This window comes from Bacillus rossius, chromosome 10 (assembly GCF_032445375.1).
Source record: "Bacillus rossius redtenbacheri isolate Brsri chromosome 10, Brsri_v3, whole genome shotgun sequence".
NCBI classification, from domain to species: domain Eukaryota; kingdom Metazoa; phylum Arthropoda; class Insecta; order Phasmatodea; family Bacillidae; genus Bacillus; species Bacillus rossius.
Window position 1 is genome coordinate 47,782,287 of NC_086337.1, and position 18,896 is coordinate 47,801,182.

Here is an 18,896-nt window from a genome sequence, read left to right on the forward strand (position 1 = left end):
GCCGGAAAAATTCGCGGGTTCAATGACCTCCAGTATAGACTCGAATATCCTCTACACACTCGGGCAAATGCCAACTGTTCATAGGCTGCTGACTTGTGAGTCGTCTCGACTGGGTGGCCTGTGATTCGACACTTCTTTGAGTGAGGGTCTCTAATTGGCCCTCAGTCCTCCAGATTAACAGTGAACCAATGGCAGAAGCAGCACTAATGTATAATTATTTGAATTTTAGCATAACACGTAATGAACCCGCGAATTTTTCAGGTCTCTACCAATTTGCAGAGCGGCGGTTCTCTCAGCCTGAGGGTGGTTCAGCTTGTGGAAGAGGGGGTGGGTTTGGGGGGGAGGGGGTTGCAAAAGGATTGTGACCTGGCTGCTGCGTCTACACTCTGACGCCTTCACATACTCAACTACGAAATAAATCTTTTAATCTTTAGTTCTACTATAAATTCATTCATTATCATCTTTAGGGTAACTGCATCGGCTGAGGTGGACTGTTTTAAATAGTCATTTCAACTTTTTTTTTTTTAAGAGACTTGGAAACTACCGCGAAGGGGGAACTCGTCTGCCGCGAGTGTGCCGATTCGTGTTGCGAGCTGTTTCCACAGTATCACGGCGAGAGACGCGTCAAATGCGTGTTGGTATATGTAACGAATATTCGCATGCGATTAAGTCTTGACATTCGCATTCGCGTTCGACGAATTCTTGCAAATTTTAACCATGGTTGAACATTTTTTTTTATAAAATGTGGTTGTATGTAAAGTAATTCTTGAAGTTATATCAATAATATAATCTTGATAACTTTATTTGAAAAAAAAAAAATTGTTACTGTAACTGCCTTACTTTAAGAGTATCCAATTACATTTTGTTTAAAAGCATATCCTGTAATATGACTGGAGGAAGGGGAGGGGGTGATATATTTTTTAATTTTTGCAGTTGCATCCTGGATTTGACATATTACCCTTTGTTTAATCTGAATCTTGCCTACAAGCCGGCCAAAGATTTCCAACACGTTAATTGATAAACAAACGAACAAATGGTATGAAAATTTCAAAGTAATTCACCCTTTTCATACCACAATCACAAAAAAAAAAGCTTTATTACTCACGGAAACATTTAAAATGTATTTTATTCCACAGAAACATGTTTACATAAAAATTTAATAACGTTCGTAATATAACACTTGGAAAAGAATAAATAACACAAATTGGAATTTAAATGTGTTACTAAACACGTTAATGAATCAAAGTTGAATAAATTTCTTGTACCAATAGTAGGCCTATTTGGATGGCATAACCTTTATCTTAACCAATAGGCGTTATTCGCATCGTCCTAGACTGTGCTATGACAAGCCAAAGGGGTGAAAGTAGTCATAATTTTACATACTAGTGTTCGTTTGTCATTTACAAGTCCTCTGACACAAATAAAAATATTGTGGTTGGCAAACTAGACATGAAAATAAAATATTCCTGTAGGTCCCCCAAAAAATGAAAGAGATTCCGATTTTACCATCTTGTCGCATTTCATTCATCTGTATTAATAACTCAAATGAATGCACATTTAAATAAACAATTTTATTTATATATCTACACGATTCACATATAAACGAACTAATGGCTGTATACAGAATACATCTGAAAAAAAGAGGAAGGATAGGAGTCTTAGAATGAATTACTTCAAACTCAAACATCCTATTGTCACTCTTAAATACAGTTAGATTGGAGATCTACAATTGCATTACATAACTTTGTAAACCAGTTTTCAAAACTTAAGCTTAATTTTAATTTCGTATAACACAATAATAATTATTGACACTGTTACATTCGAGAATTTTCATCTGTAAAAGTGTTGCAGCAAAATACAATTTCCACGTTCAACAACTTCTCTTATTGTAAGGCAGATATCATATGTTGTAAACGATTAAAAATACGTACACTACTTTTCTCATGGTTATGTATTTTATATTTAGTTAACAGTTCATGCAGGAAAAACATTACAAACACAGCTATTTTAGGCATTTCTGTTTTGGAGAGGAATAAAATTCAAGTTCTCTGTACAAAGGCTAAGTGAAAAAACAATATACAAAAACGAAGAGCAGAATCTACGAGTAAATATTGTCACTTCTATCAACACATTAATTTATCTCTTTTCAAATCGTGCGCCATAAATATAACATATAATTGTATATGGTGATTTTAACATAAGTTCTTAATTTTAAAGTTCACTCTGGCTATAAAATTTTATTTTACATTAGATTCTCGTGTTGTATAAGACTGAATAGTCAGCTCATGAAAATTAAGTTTAACTGTTTCAATTACACTGTTAGTGATAAGAAAAATAGATTAAACTAAATGTGACCATTTGAGTTGCCTAGAAAATTGTATGGAACTTTAGACAGTTATGCACACAACTTAACAACAACACAGTCAGTGTCAAACTAGCTGAATGTTTTAATATGCATTTCACGAAAATAATGAGATATCTGGTAGAAATGATACCTGGAACTGTTTTTGCTGAACATAACCTTTTGAAAAACAAAGGATTATCTTCCTATTCTTTAATACAGTTACTTTCAAACTGAAGGAAATGGACACAAAATTATCTATTTGCTTTTATTGGAATGCAGAAGTAAAAGTGAAAGAGCGCATGTAAGCAATTTATATGCATAAAGAATATGAAAAAAAAGGTCAAGGAAATTCCGATTTTATCTACATATTAAATTAAAAAATAATAATATTTAACAATTGTGTTCATTTTGAATTTTGATAGAAAAATAAACAGGCATTAAATATTGACACTAGAATTAATATTATTTAGGTACTGATGAATGATATGTCGTGTGCATCTATCTCATGGACCATGTTTTAAAAGTGAGCAGCAGTGTGGATTGCTTGAATAAATTTCACGTGTCCTTGCTATGAGGAGCATGGTTATCTTTAAGATAACATGACGACTGCAGAGAGAGATTAAGCCTCCAAATGATTTGAAAATAAATGATAAATATGTAATAAAATATTGTGTTATTTCAATGAATCTAAATGTATAAACAAATTCCGAATCCAGCTAACACATGAACTTGCAGACATTATCCTGAAGTGTTCTGAAAACAAGTCTATTTAAAAAAAAGGGATTTGAAATGTACTAACATCTTTGAAACAAGAAATAATATGATGGCGAGGCCCATGATTGTTATGTAGGAAATAAATAATTAGTAGATCAATGTTTAGAAGACGGTAATGTTTTTTTTATAGAGCAAGTTGTACGTGTCATTATTCTTGAGCAATTAGTTAGTGCCATCGTTTATAATGTAATTCGTGGAATAACTGTTTTCAGAGATCTTTTTAAATCCTGACTGGTTGGGGTCAGAAAAAAAAAATGTCTGTATATTAAAAAAAAAAATTAAGTTGTATACAATAGGTATATTATTAAGTTTAACTTGTTCAAAGCTAAGAAATTTAAGTTTGTTCTCTAGCTCAGCTGAGTGTACCTAGTATTCACGAGTAATTATTGACCCTCAGTAGATACCATAAATGCTGTGGAAAATGCATTAAAAAGAATTTATTCATTTTGTTCTTAATTAATAAAATAATTACTTGTAAGTAAAATAAACAGCATATTTTAATGGAAAAAATGCAAACTGATAATGGAATATTCTTGTGCCTCATGTGAACAACCTTAGAGTCTCACGACTTATATACTTAATTACTGAACAGAAGGGTTCAAAATCATTTCGCATACAAAGCATTCGGTTTGTTTAAATTTTTCTTGTAGATAATTTGATGTATAATATGAAATAGTTGCTGCCACTCGATCCTAAATTATGTTACAGTTCGAATAAGGCGATAGTTGTCGCACGTGTAGTTCATCGAAACTCGAAAGTGAACTTCGTTCTTGAAAACATCCAGTTCCACAAGTAAATTAAAAAAAGATAATATTTCTTGCCTAACACAGCATTACATATTTTACCTCTGTTACATATTGGTAGAAATATTTGCATCACATTAAAAATTATTTTAATACTTTTCTTCTCAAATAAACTTATCACACGAACCTGTGCTGACGTATTTATTAATGGCACAATACAATGTTTAAAATCTGTTCCAAACATATGATAGAGGTTCTCTTATCACAACATCAAACACTTCAAAAGTTTTTTTTTTTAGAATCATAAACAAGTAAATGGACTGAACACTGCTAACTAATCCTACATAAATTTCACTTGGACACATAGAAATTACAACAGCCTACAAAAATAAATATAATACTGTATACTGTAAACTTCATAAATTATTACTTTACATATAACACAGCATTATCTTGAGATTTTACAAGTAAAGGTTCACTAATGTTCTGAGTGAAAAATGTTAAGGTGAACAAAATATTTACAAGGATAGTTTTTAGCAGTTCTACAGCAACAGCACAATACTAGCAGGAAGCTGAAGTGACAGTGTAGATTGTTTGTAACAACAAGCGGTCGTGTAGTATGTGCCGTAGTTTTGTAGTTACGCCGTGAACGTAATGTCAATAACTGCTTATGCTGCATCGTGAACTAACTTCACTGATTAAAAAAAAACTGTATGTTTTGTACCATCTAAAAATCCAACTATCACAGACGTGTGTGCACCGGCTCCCGCGCGCGAGGTAGCGTCCGTGGCGACCTGGCAAGTTGCAAGACACGCACTTGCCAGCAGCTCAGGGGAGCCCAGCGCCGATCACGTTGCCGTCATGGCACGAGGACTATTCCAGGTAAAGGGCGTCCCGCACTTCTCCAGGCAAATATGTCCTGAACTTATCAGTATTCTCCAGGCACTGATGTCCTGATCTTCTCCGGAATGTCCTGGACTTATCCAGGTACTGACGTCCGAGACTTCTTCGGGCAAGAATGTCCTGGACTTCTCAGAGATACATGTGTCTTAAACGTCCTCCGGTAAAGATGTCCTGGACTTCTCCAGGCATGAAGTTCTGGACTTCCCATGGGTACATAAGTCTTAGAATCCCTCAGGAACAAATTTCCTGCAACTCTATGGGCACAGATGCCCCAGACTTCTCCAGGCACGGATGTCCTGGACCTCTCCAGGCACGGATGTCCTGGGATTATCCGCGCGAGGATGTCCTGGACCGCTCCAGGGGAGAAGTCCTGGTCACGGCTGCTCAGGCGTCTGCTGGCCGAGTTCCGTCGTTTGGACAGTCTGGTTCGTGTAACCTGGGTAACCACAAACTGCACATTGTTATGCAAAAGTGATGGCAATGCGGTCATTTTGCAAACACTACTACGTGAGGAAAAACTCTGTGGAGTAGAGTTAGCAACCACCCAGGCGGATAAAAACTGCCATGTATATTACTATATATAAAAACAAAAATTTGCTAAAAGCAATTTGAATATAAGCGAAATTGTGATTTAGTACCTCCTTTGACATCGCATCAACATGGTTCTAAACGAAATATTTAAAAAAAAAAGCCCTTTGAGGGCTGATGAGATGTTGCAAAATGCACAACTATTCACTCGGAGACTGTAATGGCTTGCTTTTTGGCTGACGTTACAGCCTCTGGAACGTATTTCTACAGTTTGCAACGAGCAACGAATGGAACTGTTGCCTCGCCGCTTGCCCTCGAATGGTCGTTACTGAAAGTTCAGTGTCTCCCTACTCTGCAGTGGCGACTGGTTTCTGGCGCGTGCTCTACAACCGTAGAGACTCGAATAAACCAGACGCACGTTCGCAGCCATTCACCAGACACCACTGCAACCACGAAGGTTGTAGGTTTCTAGAGTCCATAGGTGTTTGACATAAATGAGATACTGTTATAATAAAATCATGTAAGCAGAAATTTGGAAAATTGGGGAACTTTTCTAGCTTTTCATGAATTTCGTTCTGCCACATTTCACACAACTAAATATCCAATTTTGGACTCAATGGGAATCTAACCCAGATTGTCGCTAGGGAAGCCACAATGGTAATTACATATACACAAGCTCACATCACATTAATTCCTGTTTTAACTGCTCTCTGATGTCATTGACCCTTTGTAAAAATAGCCATGTAAGGATAAGAAACGAAAAAATCATGGAGGACCTAGAACATGAAAAATAAAATAAAAGAGACGATCTTCCTATGCACATGGCAACAACTCATTAATAGGGATAATATTTTATCCCTAATATACTGAATTGCGATAAAACCGAAATTATAGTTAGATCATCGAATCAAAAAGCATTTAACAAAAACTTATTTCAAATAATGAAAAATTAATCTTTCGACGTTTGAAGTTAAAGGAATGTCGTTATTTCCGGACAAAAAAAAATTGTATTTAAGTGCATGGATCAGAAAAACTAATTTAATTTGTTTTAGTGTGCATTTTTGGTGAAGAGAGTTATACAAAACAGCTTTTATGAAAAATGAAAACTATAACACTAAAATTCTATGTTTTAAAAACGTAATTGTAATAAAAATAAAACCATGAAATCTTGCGTCTAATCGTTAAACGGGTAAACCTAGAGGTGTAATTGGTAGAGACCTGTAAAATTCGCGGATTCATTTTGCGATAGGCTAGAGTCCAAATACTTTTGACATTATTTTGCTTCAGTGATTGGGCCACAGTTTATCTGAAGGACTCTGGGCCAATGAAAAATCTTTAACAGAAGAATTAGCAAATCACGATCATTCCAGTCAACAGGTGTTATGAGTCGGTAACCAATCAGCAGATGGAGTCTACTATCCTTTAAGGATTTTAAATCGCGAATTTGGCAGGTCTCTAGTAATTGGTGATTCAGGACGGTTTGCACGCGCGCGCGAGAGACGATCTTGGGAAGTACCTTTCAGCAGTTCGTTCAGCTCCACCTCGTTGTGGCAGCAGTTGAACTCCTTCGGCTGCACCCCCTGGAATATCTCCTCCACGCTCTGCTTCAGGTTGTAGAACAGCAGCGGCTGTTTCCGCTTCACGAAGTCTTCGATCAGCGACTTGATGCCCTGCAACAAGCGCGTGTTAAAAAACAAAAATTGGTTGTCTGTAAAGTCGGTTTACGGACGATAGTTTAACGTGACAACGTCATAACAAAACATTGATGAAATGATTGCATGCTTTATGAATAAAATTGGATCATTTTTATTTTAATAATAAAAGAATAAATATTTGAAATTATACTAGTAACCAGATTTTTAAAATGCAAGAATAATTAACCTTTATTGCCGAAATTGTTGTTGTAATAAGCAATGAAAACCACATTAGATTTTCACTTCACTTTATAAACAGTCGAGTGGAAGAGAGATAGATACGGCGCAAGCGTACAATGAGCGTAACGGGACACTTTTTCGTGCGTGCAGCCGGCGTTCATCGATTTATTAGATGTTGTCACGTCAAAATAATGCTCTCAGTGAATCAGCTCGATTCTTCAGTTCAGCTCACTAGTGAAGAGAATGGACACCGGAAAAACAAGTTTCTCCTACAGAAGTGGAAATAAGTAACTTTCATTTCGTGTCTACCCATGGTTGTATCATTTAGTGATGTTGCGTTTGATATATATTCTGCCACCAGATATTTACCACAGGAGTGACACTGACCAGTAGATGTGAAATTCATAAATACGTTTCAATACTTTTTTTTTCTCCATAGTATTAATTAGGGATGGGTCAGTCATATCCTCAAAAACCTCAAACGACATAAAATCCTTAGTATTCGAAGTATTCGATATTCGATTCAAAGAAAAATACTGTAGAAAATAAAGAAAAATTTACAAATTCAACACTGATAAACTCTGGAGTTTATGACGCGGAAAGCACTCGGGACTCCGTCAAGATTTGCAAAATAAAATTAATAATAACCTAACATCTTAAGATTACAAAAAAAAAAATCGGGTGAAGGGATTGGGGGAGGGGGGGAGGGGGTTTACCAGTAGAGCTGGTACAGGGACGTCTACTTAATCTGAATTTTTTTTTCTTCACACCACACTGAAAGACTCACTCTCATTAAAAAAAATCGGTTGTCTGTAAAGTCGGTTTACGGACGATAGTTTAACGTGACAACGTCAAAACAAAAAAATTTACGAAATGATTGCATACTTTTATGAATAAAATTGAATCATTTTTAATTGAATCATCACTATTTTGTATGGATACAAAGAAGGAGTGAAATGAAATCTACAATTTAATTGATAAATTTACCTTTATTCACACTCATTAATTCAAATATGTTTATTACTTTAACGAAAAGAGATTATTTTAACTATAACTTTTATACATGTTCGCTATTTAACTTATTCCAATCTGTGTCATTCTGTGAAGGATAGGACGATGATAGGAAAACTAGGAAACGAATGGGAGTGTTTCAAGGATGATGTGCCTCGGAAAAAGTCAAATCGATGGTTGTTCCAATCGAGTGGGAAGAGAGACAGATGCGGCGCAAGCGAACAATGAGCGTAACGGGACACAGCGTAACGGGACAATGTGCGTAACGGGATATTTTTTCGTGCGTGCAGCCCGGCGTTCATAGATTCATTAGACGATGTCACGTCGATAGAGAAATATTTCAAGGAAGAACTGTTAGAATCTGTGGAGAGAAGCTGAGACGCACCTTGGCGGCGGTGAAGTCGGCGCCCTGGATGTGACGGCTGTCGATGACGACGGGAGTGGAGCTGGAGCCCTGCTTGACGCCCGCCTTGGACACCACGCTGCGCACGTACTCCACCGACGGGAACACGAGGCTGCGGTCGGGCGTGATCAGCAGGTACTCGCACCCGGAGGAACTCTGCGGGACCAGACACCACCACGGTGCACCTCAACCCCGAGAGCTCGTCGTAGTTTCCGCAGTAACTGAAGCCTGATTTTCGACGGGAAGCACTTCGTTTCACAGACGAGAGAAGCCACACCCGAAGTTCCCCGAAGTTCATGCTCGCTTTCCCCCCCCCCCCCCCGCCCCCTCGGTTCTATCTCATTGTATCAACCGGTGTGGCATTTAAATTTTGCGGTCGATTAGGAGAGGTCAGCTACATTATAAATACTTTAAAACATTGTGGCTGGTTGGTTATATTAGGTAAGTATAGCTACGTTAAAAATACTGTAAAATCATTTTATGGTTGGTTGCTTAGCAAATAACTTTTGAATATATAGCTATATCCAGGGCTAGGAAACCGTTTACATGATTTCACAGTATCTTTAATGTAGCTCTCTATCCTAACCAAATCAACCGCCCACAATGTTTTAAAGTATTTATAATGTAGCTAACCTAACCTTTTACAATGAAACAAAAAAAAAACCGAAGATGCACGATCGGGCGTTTGGCTCTCTCGTCTGTGAAAAGAAGGCTTCCCGATTTTGACTTCGAGTTGAGTGTTTCTTTTGTAAACAGGGTACACACAAGCGTGGAAAGAAATAAAAAAAGGTTTTGCTCTACACTCAACAAAATTCAGAATGTCTCGTTAGTTAAATAAGATTATTATCGTTGATTCAAGTTAAAATATCTTTACGAAGATCCTTGGACTACCATCCTGAAAGACTACCTACCATAATGACGGTATTCCGCCTGGCCTCTTCGAAAAAGGCGGAAAAGTACCATAACGGAAATCTGCCATACGTTCAGAGGACGAGACGGAATTCTGCAATACTTTCGTATACACTCTATGGGAAGAATACGGCGGCATTACCCTCGAAGTAGTGTATATATTATATTACTCGGTAGGTAGAGCCGTCAACCCTCTAGCTGTTTCTCAGGTTAACTTTAAAGTTTACAGTTAGCGCTTCTGGCTGCGATAGTTGCAATTACAAATAACGAGATATGATTCATAGCTTGAAATGCAACAAAAAAAAATTGGGATACATAGTGTGGAGTTATAATTATAGCAGAAAGATGGAAAAATCCGAGATGGCGGGGCCTAGTACCCCCAGGAGGGACCCCGGGACCGGAGGACACTCACCGTCACCTTCTCCACGCGCACGGTGGGGCGCGCCGAGGCGTACAGCAGGAACAGCACGTTGATGCCTATCCCGATGACGATGCCCAGCTCCAGCCGGATGCACAGGCACGAGATGAAGGTGGCGAAGGCCGGGATCAGGTCCAGCTCTGGAGCAACAGAGGCCGAGCGCGGGCGGCCGTTAGCGAAACCACAACCTTCTCAGACCACAACCGTGTCTCAGACCACAGCCATCTCAAACCACAACCGTCTCAGACCACAACCATGTCTCAGACCACAGCCATCTCAAACCACAACCGTCTTACACCACAGCCGTCTCAGATTACAACCGTCTCCGACCACAGCCATCTCAGACCACTACCGTCTCAGACCACAACCGTCTCATACCACAACCATCTCAGACCACAACCGTCTCACACCACAACAGTCTCACACCACAACAGTCTCAAACCACAACCATCATTCCACGGCAATGACACGTCGTCAGACATGGGAAAAACAAATTAAGAAAAACACGGAACAATGATTAATACAATAAATATGTTTTCGTTTTTAAACTGTTCTATTAATTGTAAAATAATAAATGTTAAAAATTAATGAAACATGAATATAACATGGCCAGGGTAATCGGTATAGGAAACCGTATTTAGTACATGGAACAGAATCCGATAAAGAGAACAGTAATTACAACAATAAATGTTTAATTTTGTATAAGGAACGTTGCATGAATTATTCAAAGAACTGAAGTTTGTGTAACAGAAAAATATGGGTATAGGAAACAGAATGGGGTACAAGAAACATCTCTTTTGTAAAAAAATCAGTATCATTATGGTATAAGGAACAGTATGTGGTATATACAGTAAACATAGAACTTGCATGGGGGATTCACGGAAATTAGCTGAAGGGGAGGGGGGTGGATATATGACTGTTATAAGCGTGGATTTTAACCGATGTTTTTCACTGCCCATATTCTGGTCTATATGTATGCAATAAAGAGAAAACTTTAAAATACACGGAAAATTATCCATAAAACTTAGTTTCAACGTTTACGTTTATGAACCCCGTTTCACAGCCATGATTTTGCATGCAAGTGGGTCCCTCAATGAAGGGATTCTTAATTGCAGGAGGATAGGGCTCTGCCCCCACCCCCCGGATCTACGTCCATGGTTATGCATATGAAGGACAGTGTGTGGTATAGCAAAGAGTATGAGGTATAGGTAACAGCCTGCAGTATTGGATACACTATGCAGTAAAGGGAACTTACTTTTCGTCCTCCACATGGGCTTGACCACGTGGAACTCCACCATGAAGACCACGGCGGCTATGATGACGGCCGCCAGGGACGCCTTCGGAATGAAGAAGAAGTAGGGCGTGAAGAACTGAAGGGATACCAGCACCACCACGCCTGTTGACGTCAGAAGAAGGGCCTCCAGTAAGTGAAACTGAGCACTTTAAAGAGCGCTGTTTGGTTTAGCTAACATGTTTTGTGTTTTGCAAATGGTGGTCAATACATAATAAGTAAATCAAAATGGAAGCTATAGAGGCAACTATACCTTAAGGGGTTCAAGAACAGAGGCGACTATATCTCAGGTGGTTCAGGAACAGAAGCGACTATACCTCAGGTGGTTCAGGAACAGAGGCGACTGTGCCTCAGGTGGTTCAGGAACAGAGGCTGTTGTTATACCTCAGATGATTCAGGAACAGAGGCGTCTATGCCTGAGGTGGTTCAGGAACAGAGGAGACTATGGCTGAGGTGGTTCAGGAACAGAGGCGACTATACCTCAGGTGGTTCAGGAATAATGAGGAACAGAGGAAACTATACCTTAGGTGGTTCAGAAACAGAGGTGTCTATAACTGAGGTGGTTCAGGAACAGAGGCGACCATACCTTAGGTGGTTCAGGAACAGAGGCTGCTATACCTCAGATGGTTCAGGAACAGAGGCGACCTTACCTCAGGTGGTTCAGGAACAGAGACGTCTATACCTTAGGTGGTTCAGGAACAGAGGCGACTATGCCTGAGGTTGTTCAGGAACAGAGGCGTCTATACCTGAGGTGGTTCAGGAATAGAGGCGACTATACCTCAGATGGTTCAGGAACAGAGGAGACCTTACCTCAGGTGGTTCAGGAACAGAGACGTCTATACCTTAGGTGGTTCAGGAACAGAGGCGACTATGCCTGAGGTGGTTCAGGAACAGAGGCGTCTATACCTAAGGTGGTTCAGGAATAGAGGCGACTATACCTCAGATGGTTCAGGAACAGAGGAGACCTTACCTCAGGTGGTTCAGGAACAGAAACGTCTATACCTTAGGTGGTTCAGGAACAGAGGCGACTATGCCTGAGGTGGTTCAGGAACAGAGGCGTCTATACCTGAGTTGGTTCAGGAACAGAGGCGTCTATACCCCAGGTGGTTGAGGAATGATGGGACTCGGTACAAACCACGAGATAGGAGGAAGCGTGCGGAGGGCGGCGCGGCGCTCTCACCCGTGTAGATGCCGCCGAAGGTGGTGGTGACGCCGCTGGCGTGGTTGACGGCGCCCCGGGACAGCGCGCCGGACACGGGCATCGAGCTCACGAACGACGAGAAGATGTTGCAGGCGCCCAGCGCCAGCATCTCCTGGGTGGCATCGATTGGGTGCCCGTCCGCTGTCGGGGGACACACAGCACACGGGCGCGTCAACCACTTGAGTGCTGACCTCTCAGACCCTGCTTCAAACGTATACTTGCAGTATCCCTCCGCCACAGTAGCGGATCCAGAGGGGGGGGGGGGGCTAAGGGGCTCAAGCCCCCTCCAAAAGCATCTGGGTCCACTATTGTTTTAGTGTTTGCCTTGATAAAGCCTAGCCTCAGCTGGGTCAAGCCCCTCCCAAACTAAAATCCTGGATCCGCCACTGCTCCGCCAGACAGTATGTTTAATGTGCATGCGTCTGTCGTTGTAAAATTTCAAATTATTAAAAATACATTTTGGGTGGATTTTCAAGAAATAACATGAGAAAATTGAACGTTTTATGGACACTGCAACTACCATCATCCAGCACAATTAACTTCCTGGATAATGTGCACATACAACAAATTCATGACAAATTTCGGTCGAGTTCTTTACTGCGGAAAATAGGGCCAAAGGGGGTAGAAAAGGGGAAAAGAGCTTTGAAAATTTTAAAAGAATCACTTTCACTTCCTTTGTATGAAAAATATTACATCTGTTTTGAGTTCTGAAAGAGTCTAGCCAACACTGACTTGTCATGTTGTTATAAATTCACGCCTGATGTAATCTTTATGTGTGCTTAAGGCTTGAAAAAGCACCAAATAAAAATTAGCCTCCCCCAAAACTCTGGGGGGAAAAATAAGGTTCCCGTGATTTTGGGAATTTCTAATTTTTTTTATATTTTATCATGATATAAAAAAAATAAAATTTTGGCGGAAGAAGGCTGCAAACGAAAGATTCCATGCTTTCAGAATATTCTAGGGCTGACACAAATATTTGGCTTTAAGTTGACGAAACCTGTAAAATAAGTATTTGTAATTATAAAAAAGTATTTTAAAAACTTTATGTACAAAAACACGAAATATTAAAATCAAAATAAGTTTGTCATACTAAGCTTTTCGGCTAGCTGTACGCATGATCCAGTCATGCAGACTTGTGGCGGAGGGGCGGGAGGGGGACACTCACAGAAGACCTTGGCGAGCGCGATGTTCTCGAGGATGGCCAGCAGCGGCACCACGAAGAGCGCCGACCCGATGCTCGAGGTCATCTCCAGGAAGGTGTAGGTGTGGTTGCCGACGGTGGCCGAGAAGGGCGGTGGCTTGAAGGGCGGCAACCCCGGCTTCAGGAAGCCTGCAGCACGCAAGCGACACGTGTGCCGTCAAGAGGTGCGTCCAAACGCGATGCTATGAGCTCAACGGCTAACACATGAAGATGCTTCTGAGAATGGCTCGCATCTCATCGAACCACGCGCTAACCCGTTGCGATGTCTCTCGCACGTACACGGGTCAGTTTTTTTCCTTCTGAGCTTGCAGGTGCCACTCGCTTCTCACCCAGAGGACTCGGGTTTCGATTCCCGGCGACGATGGACCTGGATTTTGTTCGAAAGTGGAAAATGTGACCGATTCTGTCGTAACCCAGTGGTTTTTCTCGGGGTCGTCCCATTTCAGATACTCAGTTAGCACCTCGTAGCCCAAATCATCTCTAAAGACCCCGATGTCGATGGGACTTTATCTAATTCGTTCATTCATTGAGCATGCAGATGATTGTTTAGTTCTATCTCTAAAAGGTCTGTTAACCTTCAAATTAAATAGGTTTGATGAGAGGAGCATTGACGGAATGAATGGACGGGAGAACTCCCTAGCTCATGACAACATCCACCGAGAGATAACTCCAGATCTAGTTGGTGGAAAGCGAGTAATGTTGGACACTCGACCAGAATGGATCCCTGAGTCTGCAAGGTTGGGATTTTCGTGATGAGCCACTCACCAGTGAGGACGAAGGGCGTGGAGCCGTGGATGGCGAACATGTAGGCCATGATGGCGCACACCACCACGACGATGATGTTCCTCGCCGTCGAGATGAGCCACAGGCCCTGGCACATGGCCTTTTGGAACATCGTCCGGTCCTTCGAATTCTCGGGCCCCACATTGATGTCCTTCGCCTTCTGCAAACAAAACAGAGAACACACCGTGCATCAACACCCAAAGAAGATATGCGTGGGGATTGCTGTTGACGTTGCTGTGAACCATCGGTTTTCTGAGAGCACTCTCGGCTTTTACTATTCCCTCATAAATTTATTTGGACAATGCCACATTCTATTATAGTCACTCCTCATCGTCTCTAAAGACATCAATCTCAACAAGAAACTTGGAAGTAACACGACCATTCATTCGTTCAAACCCTGAACACCTAACTCACCGCAGGCTAACTCTGGATATAAGCCCTGCTACTGATTTGGAATCACAAATATAGCGTCGATAGTATTTTTTTAAACATTTTTTTTGACACATGTGACATACAGGTAGATGAAAATCTCGGATGCAACACACTTCCTGTTTAGAATTTTTTTTATTCTATTTACATCGCATCGGAGATGCAAATGGTAATGAAACGAGTGAGTAGTATTTGTTTTTGTTTTATAGTGATGGTTAACCTGGAGTATTTCTCCAAATTATATTTTCATTTTGGATTTTTGTTTACTCGAAAAGAGGTAAATTAAGACCCTACTTGTAAACATTGGTGGTTATCATGATCTGTAGAGAATGTAATGGTTAGAGGCTAGATAGGCTAGAATTCAAACACATATACCTCTTAGATAATTTTGCTATTGGCTTACTGTTCATCTTGGCGAATCTCAACCAATTATAAACCCTCAAGCAAATAAGGATCGAATCACAGACAAACCAGCTAAGACGACTTACAAGTCAACAACCAATGAACTTGCGTTATTTGCCCAGTGTACAGGAGAATGTGCAGTCTATCCTGATGACCATCGAAACCGCGAATTTTGCACGTCTCTAGTAATGGTAATAGTTGTTTGTTTCGGTTTGTCGCCCGGTTAAGAACCGTGTGTTCAACAATAGTGCCGTCACGACCCGGCGCGGGAGGCACGTGTAGCAGACCGCCACAAGGAGAGTGGAGGAGGGAAGGTTGGGGAGTTGAGCACGAGGGTTGACGAGTCGAGCACGAGGGTTGAGGAGTCGAGCATGAGGGTTGAGGAGTTGAGCACGAGGGTTGAGGAGTCGAGCACGAGGGTCTAGGAGTCGAGCACGAGGGTCGAGGAGTCGAGCACGCACCCTGAGCACCAAGAGCACGACCATGCAGACGACGCCCAGCAGAGCGTCCCACAGCCGCGTCTCGGAGATGTGCTCGAACACCTTCTCCCACACGTCCAGGAACTTGCTGCCCTGGAAGCTGAGCCCCAGCAGGTCCTTGATCTGCGTCGTCGCGATGATGATGGCCGCCGCCGAGGTGAAGCCCACCGCCACGGGGCCCGAGATGAAGTCGATCAGGAAGCCTGCAGGCACGTTCAGGCTCCCTCAACCATCTGGCTTACACCATGGGCGTCGCAACCGGAGGGGACGGGGGGGCAACACGTCCCCCCCCCCAATAATAAAAGTCTTCAATTTCGTCCCCTCCAATAATATATTTAGTTTCTTAGTTATATTAAAAATATGAATTTTACCATATGTTGTGCATGGTGCATTTAGTCCAATCGTGGTAATGTGAATTTTTAATTCGATCTTCGTGTAAAATCAAAGTTCAGGTCCGATACCGAATACAGATATGTTAACTGTGTTTTTACAAATTTGTTCTCAGAAAATATTTTTTAGAAAAAATAAATTATATATTGGAACACACTATAATTAGAATATTTAGGAAAGAAAAATGCCTAAAAACCACCTTTCTGCACCTTCAAACCCCAAATTTTCCCGGACCCCCGCTTTTTTTTCTAGGGAATGGATATTCCTCAACAACTAAATCAATTGAAGTCCCCCCCCCCCCCCCAAAAAAAAATATATATCCTTGCGACGCCCATGCTTACACAATCGCTACTAATAATCGTGAATGTAAGTTTGTTTGTTACGCTTTCACGCGAAAACTACTTAACTGATCATCATGAAACTTTGCACACATTTTCTTGGATGTATGAGAAGTAACATAGGATACTTTTTTATTGAAAAAAATAATATTTTTTACGAAAGATAAGAAAATGTTTGTCAAAAAATCTCAAAATCTAGTTACTTTAACGCCATCTATCATTCCAGTTATGAAGTTCCAACCCTGAGTACTGTAATACCGTTGCACTGTATTATCTACGGTCAAAATTCAAAATTCAAAATTATTCATTTCTGTTACAGAGAAATATATTTTATTGATTCATTTCTATTGCTATGATCTCTGATACTTATTTAATGGCTTCAATGCGAGCAAAGCCACGGGTAAAAGATAGTGCAATATATATTATATCATTAAAACATCACTGGACATCATAACGATTAATTACCTTCATATTTTCTAGTGTAAACTGTAATACAAAAAAAAAGCAAACTCGTCCTCTAGGATATTGAAACAATAAGGCTTGTAAACGTAAGTTGTGTTCCTCACGGAGAGCATAATTAAATGTCATCTGCAACCACAACAGATTGGTGTCCCATCTATGATATATTATGGAGTGCAAATTTGAGGTTTCCTTATGCGACGGCTTCGGGTAATAGGAGTATGTGAGACATTGCTGGATGCCGTGAGAGCACTTTTTTTTTTAAAACCCGTTTCGATATGAATTGGGAACCATTATCAAACACGATTATGGATGGTAACTCTGAGATCTTCAAAATATGGTGTTGCAAAGCTGGAATTGGCTTTGAGAATAAAAAATAATGTATGTTATTACAATGGTGAAATAAAAATATATTTAATACTTCAGATTTCATTCAATTTATTTGACTTTATGTGTGATTTATTATCCCGTCTAGGCCAAAGGACCCCGTGTGTCTGTGTGAGCACAGTAAGACTGAAGGATTGGCCCCCAACCAAAAAATCTGTCTTGAAATAATTTGTCTACAATATAACTTGGTATTTATGCGCATCGTTCAAGTTTAATTCATTAATACTGTTACGAGTGTAATGTGTTGAGAAAACTGGGTTCGTAAGGTATAGCCCAATTAATTGGTTCAGTTTTATTTATTACTAATGTCTACACCATAAATTTAATAACTGCACTCAAGAATTCTGTCCACAACAATTAGCCCTACACTGATCATTGAAACATTAACACTTTCCACTAGAGCTTGGCTCGACAGTGGATCGCTCTTTAGTCCGCTATGTCTACCAGTAGAACACTGTCGAGGCCCTTGCCTGTCCGGGCATGCATGCGGTGTGCAGAGCTTCAAAAGAACCCAAGTCATTTGAGAACTACCTTCCCAAGTATTCAGAGTAGCGTCTGTTTACGAAAAAAAACATTTAAGAATACCCTGAGGCAGATGGGAGGAGTTCTGTGTTCGTACTTCGTTATAAACTGCATTTTTTTGGAAGAGTAAAAATGGCTTTCAAATATTACTTTACAAAACACAAATTTGTTTCTTAAACATTTTTGCTCACTGGTGTATATCGAAACAAGGACAGTGCCAATGGCAGGAATCGTGCATTGGGAAGAGACGGCAAATGCCCATCTGCAATGTGAGAATGAGACGTGCTATGGTGGTTGAATGTGGTCTGCAGTCTAAGGACCAGACGTGCTGCAGTGGCGATGGAAGCAGAACTCACCGAGCTGCAGCACCCCCATGAGCGTCACGACGCAGCCGCTGAGGAAGCACATGAGCACGGCGAACTCGGGTCCCAGCCCGTGCAGGTTCTCGCGGGTCAGCAGCGCCAGGATGGCCGTCGGGCCCACGGGGCTGTCCTTGCAGCTGCCCAGCAGCGTGTACACGAAGCACGCCATGAAGGACGAGTACAGCCCGTACTGCAACACCAGAACCACCCTTGAACCACACACACTCCGGACAGGTATCGTTGAACCAACAGAACTGCGAGACAGACTCCGTTAGTGTCCATGGAAGAGTTGCAGAACTAACAATTTATTGGTGTATGGTCGCCAATGGCCACGGTGGACATAGTCAGCATAGGGAGTCAACATAGTCTGCAGAGAGAGTTAACATAGTCTGCAGAGGGAGTCAACAAAGTCTGCAGAGGGAGTTGTTGGGAGGTTCCGACAGTTACGGTGGACATAGTCTGCAGAGGGAGTTGTTGGGAGGTTCCGACAGTCACGGTGGACATAGTCTGCAGAGGGAGTTGTTGGGAAGTTCCGACAGTCATGGTGGACATAGTCTGCAGAGCGAGTTGTTGGGAGGTTCCGACAGTCACGGTGGACATAGTCTGCAGAGGGAGTTGTTGGGAGGTTCCGACAGTCACGGTGGACATAGTCTGCAGAGGGAGTTGTTGGGAAGTTCCGACAGTCATGGTGGACATAGTCTGCAGAGCGAGTTGTTGGGAGGTTCCGACAGTCATGGTGGACATA

General features: G+C 41.1%; 1 protein-coding gene across 2 annotated transcripts in view; it reads right to left on the reverse strand.

Moving 5' to 3' along the window:
* Positions 1 to 514: 514 nt before the first annotated feature.
* LOC134536096 (sodium-independent sulfate anion transporter-like) overlaps positions 515 to 18,896 on the reverse strand; it is a 123,731-nt gene continuing 105,349 nt past the window's right edge. Inside the window, exons 4-13 of one of the 2 annotated variants that reach the window (XM_063375634.1) lie at positions 18,146 to 18,341; positions 15,676 to 15,896; positions 14,366 to 14,543; positions 13,565 to 13,729; positions 12,379 to 12,540; positions 11,163 to 11,303; positions 9,902 to 10,047; positions 8,563 to 8,736; positions 6,809 to 6,962; positions 515 to 5,200 (exon numbers count right to left, since the gene is read on the reverse strand). In XM_063375634.1, the coding sequence (XP_063231704.1) occupies positions 5,139 to 5,200; positions 6,809 to 6,962; positions 8,563 to 8,736; positions 9,902 to 10,047; positions 11,163 to 11,303; positions 12,379 to 12,540; positions 13,565 to 13,729; positions 14,366 to 14,543; positions 15,676 to 15,896; positions 18,146 to 18,341 (1,599 nt within the window). In that variant the 3' untranslated portion in view covers positions 515 to 5,138. Of the gene's footprint in view, positions 5,216 to 6,808; positions 6,963 to 8,562; positions 8,737 to 9,901; positions 10,048 to 11,162; positions 11,304 to 12,378; positions 12,541 to 13,564; positions 13,730 to 14,365; positions 14,544 to 15,675; positions 15,897 to 18,145; positions 18,342 to 18,896 lie in introns of both variants that reach the window. The other variant, XM_063375633.1, reaches the window with a different exon arrangement.